At 44.8% G+C, this 12,115-nt stretch overlaps 1 protein-coding gene across 2 annotated transcripts in view; it reads left to right on the top strand.

The window, feature by feature from the left end:
• The window catches only part of LOC139576003 (netrin-1-like), a 42,532-nt gene that overhangs the window by 18,459 nt on the left and 11,958 nt on the right, over window positions 1-12,115 (top strand). For both annotated transcript variants that reach the window (XM_071401566.1, XM_071401558.1), the window contains exons 3-4: window positions 5,477-5,665; window positions 11,079-11,228. In XM_071401566.1, coding sequence (XP_071257667.1) covers window positions 5,477-5,665; window positions 11,079-11,228 — 339 coding nt within the window. The remainder of the gene's footprint in view (window positions 1-5,476; window positions 5,666-11,078; window positions 11,229-12,115) is intronic.

Raw genomic sequence — 12,115 nt, 5'->3', positions numbered from 1 at the left:
ATGACAATGATGTATTAGAACTTTATAAGAGTAATGTAGGAGTGATTTTCAGTCGGTTGTGAAGGCAACATATTGTATCATCCACTTAAAGCTATTGCTATAATTCTTAATGAGCCAAATAGTGACTTTCATGTCCTGTAATACCACTGTACTGTAATACCATAGGTTCTCATCCTTAATAAAACATAACGATTGATTCATTATGCTTTCATAAGTCAGGCATGCTATTAGTCACTTGTCATTTTTATTGATTTAGTTAAATAGTTACTTGACTTAACTATGACTTCATATATTACAGTTCCATTGCGATTTGGATATTTATGGGGGAATGAGTGGGAACACTTTGATTTCATAAGTGCTTTATGAATGTTAATGAATACTTGTGACTCATTTTCTGAAGCTTCACCCACACGCCACGCATGTGTTATGCAAGTATTATGCAGGCATCATGTAGGCTCTGTAACAAGCACTTTGAATGAAATGTCACAAGTTTTTTCTTCTCTAATTTCAACTAAAACTGTTTATTGGTGTAACTTCACATGATGCCAGGATTTGTTTTACCAGCACATTGAAACAAATGCTGTTTAACAAACTGCATAGCTCATAAAATGTCCTATAAACATGTGCAAAGTATGCACCTATTCTAATTGGGAAATCACTAGGTTCCTGAGGGCGTGGCCAAACAAAACTTCAATAAACAAGATTTCAATCTCTGAGTCTGTAGTCTCTCACAGTTAGACCTGATGCACAGCCACTGCACCGGGAGGTTTACAGTAACCAATGTTGTAGACTCTCACAGTTAGACCTGATGCACAGCCACCGCACTGGGAGGTTTACAGTAACCAATGTTGTAGACTCTCACAGTTAGACCTGATGCACAGCCACCGCACCAGGAGGTTTACAGTAAGCAATGTGGTATAGGAGGAAAACAAACCCAGCGCTCAGAAATATCAACCTATTAAAATCAAGTGTTGTCATGGAAATACGGCATTCCTGGACAAAAGGAACACCTATGTGAGAATGCTGTTCATTGACTACAGCTCAGCGTTCAACACCATAGTGCCCACGAAGCTCATCACTAAGCTAAGGACCCAGGGACTAAACACCTCCCTCTGCAACTGGATCCTGGACTTCCTGACAGGCCGGTAAGGATAGGCAACAACACGTCTGCCGCGCTGATCCTCAACACTGGGGCCCCTCAGGGGTGTGTACTTAGTCCCCTCCTGTACTCCCTGTTCACCCAAGACTGCATGGCCAAACACGACTCCAACACCATCATTAAGTTTGCTGACAACATAACAATGGTAGGCCTGATCACCGACAACTATAAGACAGCCTATAGGGAGGAGGTCAGAGAACTGGCAGTGTGGTGCCAGGACAACAACCTCTCCCTCAATGTGAGCAAGACAAAGGAGCTGATCGTGGACTACAGGAAAAGGCGGGCCGAACAGGCCCATATTAACATCAACAGGGCTGTAGTGGAGCGGGCCAAGAGTTTCAAGTTCCTTGGTGTCCGCGTCACCAACGAACTATCATGGTTCAAACACACCAGGACAGTCGTGAAGAGGGCACGACAAAACCTATTCCCCCTTAGGAGACTGAAAAGATTTGGCATGGGTCCCCAGATCCTCAAAAAGTTCTACAGCTGCACCATCGAGAGCATCCTGACCGGTTGCATCACCGCCTGGTATGGCAACTGCTCGGCATCTAACCGTAAGGCGCTACAGAGGGTAGTGTGTACGGCCCAGTACATCACTGGGGCTAAGCTTCTTTCCATCCAGGACCTGTATAATTGGCGGTGTCAGAGGAAAGCCCATAAAATTGTCAGAAGCTCCAGTCACCCAAGTCATAGACTGTTTTCTCTGCTACCACACGGCAAGCGGTACCGGAGCGCCATATCTAGAACCAAAAGGCTCCTTAACAGCTTCTACCCCCAAGCCATAAGACTGCTGAACAAATCATCAAATGGCCACCGCACTATTTACATTAACACCCCCCCCCCCCCCTCCATTTGTTTTGTACACTGCTGCTACTCGCTGTTTATTATCTATGTATAGTTACTTCACCTCTACCTACATGTACAAATTACCTCAACTAACCTGTACCCCCACACACTGACTCTGTACCCCCTGTATATAGCCTCGTTATTGTTATTGTATTGTTTATTTTTATAATTTTTTACTTTAGATTATTTGTTAAATATTTTCTTAACTCTTTCTTGAACTGCACTGTTGGTTAAGGGCTTGTAAGTGAGCATTTCACGGTAAGGTCTACACTTGTTGTTTTCGGCGCATGTGACAAATATCGTTTGATTTGATTTAGATACCTCGGAGAGAATGTGACAAGTATATTCATCTCCTCAGGGCACTGATGTTGTGTTTTTCTCAGATCACTGACAGGGTGAGGATGAGAGGCTTGTTTGGCTTGGCACACATCATCCTCTCATAATATGGGCCACTATCATTATGGGCCTTCACTGACTGAGGGACTAATTGATCCCGGATAAACAATAATTCACTGGAATTCCTTTCCTCTTCATCCATGAACAAGCGCAGCATTCCTCTCAATACAAATCACACAACTCCTCTGTCTGCGGCCTAGGAACACAGGCAGCCGTGTACACAGAGTGTTTGGTTAACATCAGACACCTGGTGACAGGTAGGTTATGTGTGTCTGTGGCAGGGAGGTGCTGAGTCCCTGCAACAATCCAGAACCTGCTATCAATACAGGGCATGTATGGCCTTGAGATTCTCTCACAGAACACAGAATATTAATCCACCTACAGCAAGCTGTGGGATGATTCATCATGTCAGCGTCTCACACCTACCATGTCCTTCACTATGCAGTATTACAACAATTGAAAATAAATAGATTGAAATGGTGTACCTCTAAGTATGTTCTACAGTGCTTCAAATAACAACAAAAAGGCCTTACGTGTAGGCTACACTGCCAGGTATGTAGCCACTGTTACGATCTCTATTATTGATGTGAAAATACAGAAATCACATTTCCTCCCCAATTGGACAAAATTTAAGCTCTTATTGAACACATATTGAAAACTAGGGAGATTTTGTTTGTTTCTTCACTTGTAGTTTTGTTGTCAGGCTTCCCAGTTGTAAACACAACAATGTGTCTGATAGATGCTGTGAGGGATATTTTGGGCCAGCTGGTCTAAATATAGCTTATCAGTACTTGAGGCCTTGGCACTGAGGGACAATTAGCGGAGTGATTGGAGAGCTGGCCAGGGAAGTGTGTATGAGATAGCACAGCGCTCATTAGGAGAAGCTGGGGAAAGCCAAGGAGATAACGCTTATTAATCACATGATGCAGACATTCTCTCACAGACACATAGACACCACAACGACACCACACACAGTGGGTCACACACAGGCTGAAGCAGTATTGTATACACACAGACCGCACAAAGACATGCTGCTTGTCAAAGTAATAGGAGATTTGGCCTATATTGCATGCAGAATGCATGTGCCCAGATACTTATTTGGTATTTCTTATCTCTCAACTTTCATCTGACTCACTGTGAAGATTAAAGTTACAGTACCAGCATACAGGTAATTGCCAAAATAAAGGAAACACTTGAGTAAATGAGGGATACAAAGTATATTGTAATCAGGTGCTTCCACACAGGTGTGGTTCCTGAGTTAATTAAGCAATTAACGTCTCATGCTTAACGTCCCATGCTCATGTATACAAATGCCCACTTACCCATTATTTTGGTTACCATGGCTAGAAGAAGAAATCTCAGTGACTTTAAAATAGGGGTCTCAAAGGTGCATAGGGGGTTTGAAGGGTGTGTGTGTGTGTGTGTGTGTGTGTGTGTGTGTGTGTGTGTGTGTGTGTGTGTGTGTGTGTGTGTGTGTGTGTGTGTGTGTGTGTGTGTGTGTGTGTGTGTGTGTGTGTGTGTCTCAGTCACCAGATCTCAACCCAATTGAACACTTACGGGCGATTCTGGAGCGGCGCCTGAGATGCGTTTTCCACCACCGTCAACAAAACACCAAAGGATGGAATTTCTGGTGGAAGAATAGTGTAGCATCCCTCCAATAGGGTTCCAGACACTTGTAGAATATCTATCTGTTCTGGCGGCTCAATGCCCTTGACACTTTATGTTGGTGTTTCCTTTATTTGGGCATTTATCTGTAGGATGTTTTCCTCTGGTAAGAAAACTAAGAGCATTCCATACCATTTCCCATTCATAAAAAATCCCATTACATTTGTACTCACACGTCCACCCAAAGTGGAGATAACATCTGGGATAAGAAGGCGGTAAAGACCAAGGGGGAGAGGGAGGGGGGGGGGGCACGCTTCAAAGCTCCGGGGGTCTGGTGTGCTCTGAGTGTGCTGATCGGCCCTGGGGTTTGAGGTGTGATAAGCCCATGACAGCTGCCAAACACCTCGGTTTGTGTGTAACTGTGTGTGTTTAAGCCCCAATTTAGAGGAAGCAGCTCTGAATCCCACCCACCTGGCAACCCTGGTCCCCAATGGCAGGTGTGAGTTGGTTGGTACGTGATTGGGAGCGCTGATGAACGTGTAGCATATGTGCCCTTATCGCTCAGATCTTGTGGCTATAACCTTAAGGCAGGGTGCACTGATGGAGAGATTATCCACAAATAAGAAACCATGTGGGCTTCTCCTCCTCCAGCCCTATCACAGCAGTACGTGCCTGGATGAGACTAAAACAGAAAAGCTCAAATGCAAGACAAAACATTGAAGTTCTTTCACAGTGCTTTGGAAGAGAATATCACTAGAGCAGAGGTGTAATGTCCACCCTGGCTCTAACACACAGAGATAACTGATGAACGAATCACCCGATTTAATTGGGAAGTTATCCCTCATAATGTTATGACAATAAAACAACTAAGAGAGTTAGTAAAGGCTGCGAGATCTGTGGGAAAGGAAATCTCTCTCCTGACGTCACTAGGGGTCAGAGGTCAAATCTATAAGCAGGTGGAGGGGGAAAGGAGAGCGTGGAGTCGGACCACACCATTTACTCTTACAAACTGGATCGCTCACAGCCTGGCCAATCCATCTGTTTTCATAACTCATTGTCTTCAAATGACATGTCTGACCAGAGGACTTTGACCCACTGATGTCATTAAAGTAACAGTAACTTTCTCAGGGTCTCCATACACTACAGTTCACTAGCTGTTATTTGGTTCCCCTCCACTAGACTTTTGGAAATTGGAAAGTAACGTGGTCAACACCCTACCGTGATATACTGTACATGTGAATGAAATTGCTGAGTTTATCAGTTTTCAGTTCCAGCTTATGACGCACTAGACTAGCTGAACTACAAGGTTGCATTGTGGGAGTTGTTTTGTGTTGATTTTTGAGGTTCAGGAGGCCAAAGTCTTCATTAAGTGTACTCAACACCTGTGTAAAAAGCATGCGAACCCACTGACCTCTGTGTTATTCTCCCCCTTGCCTCTCTTTCTCTCCCCCTCTCTCCATCTTTCTGCAGCCTGCCACTGTAACCTGCACGCCCGGCGCTGTCGTTTCAACATGGAGCTGTACAAGCTGTCTGGGCGGAGGAGCGGCGGAGTCTGTCTCAACTGCCGCCACAACACGGCCGGACGCCACTGCCACTACTGCAAGGAGGGCTTCTTCCGGGACATGTCCAAGGCCATCTCCCACAGGAGGGCCTGCAAAGGTACAGTACCTGGGCTGGGCTGGGCATCTGCTGGGTGGGCTGCTCAAAATGGCTACATGACACCCAAACCTCACGCTAGTTGATATTCTGCTTCAGTTTTGGATTTTCTTGACGTAGTTGAATTGTTCTGCCATGATATCTAGAAATTCAACAAATTATCAGCAGGAAACAAGTCTTCCAACAATCTTTTGATAACTTTATTGCGTAGCACTTTCCACTACTTCACTACTATTTATTATTATGTGAGACAGGTGAAAGATAGTTGTAAAGACAAAGCTCCCACCTGTGCCAGTGTGAGTGTTGCTGACCTGTGTGACTCTGGTATTTGGAGTCTAGTGGGATTTCCATGACAACACAAGCAAAACAAACTGAGTGATGTGTGAGCTGATCCGTACAGTTGAGTGGAAACAGATCTCGCTATCATCCCCCACCCCACCCCCACACACACACTCACAGGTGTGAGCACATAAGTCAGGTTTGAGTCCATGCTGTTCAGGATTAGTGTGTGAGGAGAGAAAAGCTTCACTCCCTCTGTCTCCCTGCACCGTGGGGAGAGAAGCCAGGCTCTGAGGCACTGAGCAAACAAGCACCTGTCACTCACTCACTTACGCACACACACTTACACACACACACACACTTACACTTACACACACACACACACACACACACACACACACACACACACACACACACACACACACACACACACACACACACACACACACACACACACACACACACACACACACACACACACACACACACACACACATGCAATCACACAAACACCAGCACAAGCTGGGGCAGGTTTGAGTGAGTGGATGTGGATTAATAAAAAGCATATTTTACCTCAAATGCTTTAACTTCTACCTCTGTTCCTTGTCCAAGTCAAGTTATCTCTCTCAAATAGAGGTTACAGGTTACAGTAATAACAGCATTTCTGTGGACAGAGTCTTTGAAACAATGTAGTTGGAGTACCTTTATCACTAAAGTAGGGGAGGATCCCAACACTCGGGCCCTAGTGACCACATTTTATTAGACTTTATTTGCTTAACTTGGAGAGCTATAATGAATCGCCCTACATTTCTGTGAATTGTAACGGGGGAGGGGGAGAACTCAGAGGATTTCTCTGGGAAAAAAGATGAGTGGCTAACAATAGAAGTGAGGTCTGCCATGGAATTCAGGAGTGCAGGAGTTGATTCAAACAGTCTCTTTGAACAAGCCAACCATTTCACCTCAGCATCAGATCCACCAACATCACACATTACCCTGAACAAGCCAACCATTTCACCTCAGCATCAGATCCACCAACATCCCACATTACCCTGAACAAGCCAACCATTTCACCTCAGCATCAGATCCACCAACATCACACATTACCCTGAACAAGCCAACCATTTCACCTCAGCATCAGATCCACCAACATCACACATTACCCTGAACAAGCCAACCATTTCACCTCAGCATCAGATCCACCAACATCACACATTACCCTGAACAAGCCAACCATTTCACCTCAGCATCAGATCCACCAACATCACACATTACCCTGAACAAGCCAACCATTTCACCTCAGCATCAGATCCACCAACATCACACATTACCCTGAACAAGCCAACCATTTCACCTCAGCATCAGATCCACCAACATCACACATTACCCTGAACAAGCCAACCATTTCACCTCAGCATCAGATCCACCAACATCACACATTACCCTGAACAAGCCAACCATTTCACCTCAGCATCAGATCCACCAACATCACACATTACCCTGAACAAGCCAACCATTTCACCTCAGCATCAGATCCACCAACATCACACATTACCCTGAACAAGCCAACCATTTCACCTCAGCATCAGATCCACCAACATCACACATTACCCTGAACAAGCCAACCATTTCACCTCAGCATCAGATCCACCAACATCACACATTACCCTGAACAAGCCAACCATTTCACCTCAGCATCAGATCCACCAACATCACACATTACCCTGAACAAGCCAACCATTTCACCTCAGCATCAGATCCACCAACATCACACATTACCCTGAACAAGCCAACCATTTCACCTCAGCATCAGATCCACCAACATCACACATTACCCTGAACTGGATGACTTCTAGTCTTTCAAAAGACAGCAATATCCTACACTCTTAGAAAAAAAGAGTTATTCGGCTGTCCCGATAGGAGAACCCTTTTTGGTTACAGGTAGAACCCTCTGCGGAAAGGGTTCTACCTGGAACCGAAAGTGTTCTACGAACCAAAAAGAGTTCTTCAAAGGGTTCTCCTATGGGGACAGCCGAAAAATAGTTTCATGTTCTAGATACAGTAGCACTTTTTTTTCTAAGAGTGTAATATCCTCCTTGTATGAAAGACAGAATATTGTTTCAAGTCGTTTGTTTTCCGGTCCGATTACAACATCTCAATGTGCTGTATTACACTGGGACCAGCTTGCGCTTCAGTGACAAGTGAGTGACTCTGTGCAGACCCGCATATTGTGGTCTCCAACCACAGCCGTGGCTGCATTCCTATTGGCTCAGAGTGGGTTCTCGGAGTACCTATTCTCCAGTGCCCTTCAGCCTGGTACACCACTGGCCAATTAGTCACAGGAACTGCAACATATTACATTTCCTACTGCAGACCACAAGGGACCTCCACTCTTAACTCATACTGACTATTCCAAGTCTCACGGAGTGAAAGTATCAACACAGTCCACCATCATGTATAAAACTCAGCCACTTACCCAGAGTGTTTTGGGGTCGTTTCACAGTGGTGGCTGTCAGAGTTCACACCTAATTGGAGTTCAGGGCAAATGTAGTTCATGTTGTGCTGTTGTTCTTAACACATTTCATGGATCTTTTGCACTTCTCGAAAGTGACTAATGGTTGGGAGCATCATTATTTCACTGCACGCTGCCAGCCCAAACATTTTTACAGTCTATATTTGGGATGCAGTCAAGGGCGGGCAGAGGAGGAAGCTATGGGCAGGTTAGTGTTACAGAGTTTTTCTCCTTCCCTAATGCACTAACCACATACAGCAACCTGTCTTAGGCTTTCTAGAGGGCTGTATCAGTAACCTGAAGGCTTCCAGCTCTGCCCCAACTTTTACTCTGTTCCATACTCTGGGATCAAACCCCAACAGCCTGATTGCTGCGCTCTCCTCAGGTGACAAACTCAGCGCTTTGTGACATCAGTTAGGGCCCATGGTATTTATTGTTCAACTCAGCCAACCATCTCGCTCTGCTGTTTTTGGACAGGAAACACAATTCTGTCCCAACACAGCCAGGAGGAAGTCTGCTTTCATTCTCCAACCTGAACCCCCAAAATGGAGGATCACCACTCTCTGAAAGATGGAGGTTACAAAATTGACCCCTCCGCCTTATAAGCCGAAACAGCGGCGTCTCCAGTGGCAGTGTGGAATGCCTCATGTTTTATTTCCCAGATTAACGACTTCATCCCTCATCAAGCGCAGTGTAAACACGGCTCTCAGAGCACAGCGCGGCCCCCGGCGGCCCCCGGTGGCCCCCAGTTCTAACGGTTTGTTTTATTCCCAGTCCTCTCATCCGCTCCGCCATATAAGCCTTTCACCAGGCCCAGGGAGCCCACAGCAGTGGAGCAGCCACACGGTCCACTGAATTACACTCCCCCTCAACCTCTCAGCAACTCTTTACCTCCACACCGCAGCGAAATTAATTAATGTTTCCAGTGAGTTCCCAGTGTAGCACTCAGAACATTAAGAGCACAATGCAGTGGTTTGAGCTCAGAGGAAGAGGACTAGATGGTGGCGGATGGATTGAGTGGAGATACAGTGGTGCATCTCTATTGTGATGTGTGGTTAGTGGCATCTCTAGAAGTAATATAAAGTAATACAAAAACAAGAGTTATTTTAATGTGGCTTTCAAGTACAATCCCTTATAACCCCTTAAGAAATAGACACACATCTTTAGAATACACATGGATGTTACCCACATGCCATCGGGAGGGACAAGAGTGACCTCATGTTTTATTTTACATTTTTTGGTCCCACCCTGCATTAAAAAGTCATTTGTAAAGGCTATAGAAGATAATGCCCATTAAATCAACAGAAAGCAAGATCAAGCCTACAGTTTCAGTCCATGTACTGTACAATTTAGAATCCTGTTTCTAAATTAATGGGACTATTTACTGTTTCCTGACGTAAGAACCACAATAACATTCTGGCTGGTAAAGATGGAGGACTTGATTAGAAACATGACTTTTCATTCATGCCCTTCTTGTTCTTTTAGTTTTTTTTGGACAGGATTATTTTATGCTGATTTTATTATACCTCGATAAAATGTGTCAAACAAACTTGGCAAAATGTACTTATACTGCAAATTGAGTAGAAAGAGGACAGAAAAGTTTTTGTTTTTTTATTTAACAAGTGACTTCTAATATTCATGAAACCCATTGAATCCCAGCTAATAACACCCAACTCCAGCCTCTGTTGGACCACTTAAAGCTATTTTCAAATGACTCTTCAGCTACATAAAACACATACAACTCTAATGGAAAGAGCTGGGCTTCAACTTCAAACACAGGCTTTATGGTAAACGTTTGGCAGTGCACATGCACAAAACTAAATTCTCACATTTAATGTGCGATCCTCCTGACTAACAACTTAAACAGACGGCTTTGAAGTGTGTTCCACTCACCCATTAATGGGGAACATTATTCAGGATATATTTGCGAGGAGCTCTTTGCCAAAAAGCTTTAGATTGTAAACTCAATCTGAGAGGCGCACAGGCTCTGCTCTGCCCGCCGTGGATCACAACGCTCCACAGAGAGAACACAAAGACTGGTCACACACGGCTTAAACACACCCACGGCTCACACGCACGGCTCACACGCACGCTCACACGCGCGGCTCACACACACACACACACACACACACACACACACACACACACACACACACACACACACACACACACACACACACACACACACACACACACACACACACACACACACACACACACACACACACACACACACACACACACACACACACACACACACACAGGTGTAGTCTCAAAGTGCTAACAGACAGGGAGAGGAACTGTGCAGTGAAATCTAAATGTGATATTATTTGATAATGTAATATACTGTTCCTCAATACTCATGCCTGATGGCAAGGCCTATAATCATTAAGGAAAAAGGGAGTAATTGTAATTTGTTTGAGGTCCCAGTCCCCATCTGTGGTGGCCTGTGAGTCACTTTAAGCTTGTTCAAAGCTTACTTTGAAGTTCAGAGTCAACATTGGAGGAACGAGAAGCACAGGGAATTGAGAACGATGCCTTATGCCTAATTGGTTTTAAACCAATATTAGTGAAGACCGAACAGATTTCATCTCATCTCTGTTTTCTCCTGCTCTTTCCTTCTGACAGCGTGTGATTGTCATCCAGTTGGCGCAGCCGGCAAGACCTGCAACCAAACCACCGGCCAGTGTCCCTGCAAGGACGGCGTGACCGGCATCACCTGCAACCGCTGTGCCAAGGGCTACCAGCAGAGCCGCTCTCCTATCGCCCCCTGCATAAGTATGACTTGCCTCAGTACTAAGAGAAATGTCATCAGACAGACCACACAAGTCAGCCCAACCAAAGCCCAGCTAGTAACAACACTGGCCCCATCAATAGGAGTAGTCGCTGACAAGTACTCTATCGCACCAAAACCCATGCTTGTTATGCAGGAATTCAAGAGTTCATTTCATTTTGTTATTTCCCCCTGTTCCTTTATTACTTTGGATGGATATTTTAGACCAGAGCTTAAGTAAACAGGGCATAATGTCTAGGCTAACATGGCCTTGTGAGCCGCAGCACCGTTAACAGCCCATCTCCCTATAAATCCACCCAGCCAGTCCAGGGTAATGATGACTAATATGTTTATTGGCAGTATCAGCAGCCCACAGATTCCAGCCTCTCGGCGATAAATGACACCTCCATACACAAGATGGGCTAATGGGTGGCTAGCACCGCCAACACAGCTGGCATGACCAGATAAGATAACGCGGATGGCTGGGACACATAGACATTTACAATTGGCCACCATTTATACAGCCGTTTCAATTGGTGACATTTCCGATAAAGTTGTATTTGGAAATTCAACAAAGCCATTGTGGAAAAGGAATCAGTGTGCTTGGCCAGGATCCACAGCGATAAAATCATTCTGTGAACCCACTGGAATAGGATTTCCTTCATTTTGTTGGGAAAGTAACAAATGTAGTGTAAAAAAGATGGAGGAAATGGGGGTCTTGAAAATTGAGCTGAAACTATTTGGTTTCTCGTATATTTTCAAGCTAATATGTTTTAGGTTTAATAGCTTAATATTACATTTTTGTTATATCAAACTTCCTGACAACTTCAATTTTAACAAGGCCAGGGGCACTGGCTCTCTGTACCTTACAATACAGCATGCCACGAATACA

The sequence above is a fragment of the Salvelinus alpinus genome, chromosome 1 (genome assembly GCF_045679555.1).
Source record: "Salvelinus alpinus chromosome 1, SLU_Salpinus.1, whole genome shotgun sequence".
NCBI classification, from domain to species: Eukaryota; Metazoa; Chordata; class Actinopteri; order Salmoniformes; family Salmonidae; genus Salvelinus; species Salvelinus alpinus.
Note: the sequence above shows the minus strand (reverse complement) of the source record. Positions and strands in the feature narration are given on the sequence as shown.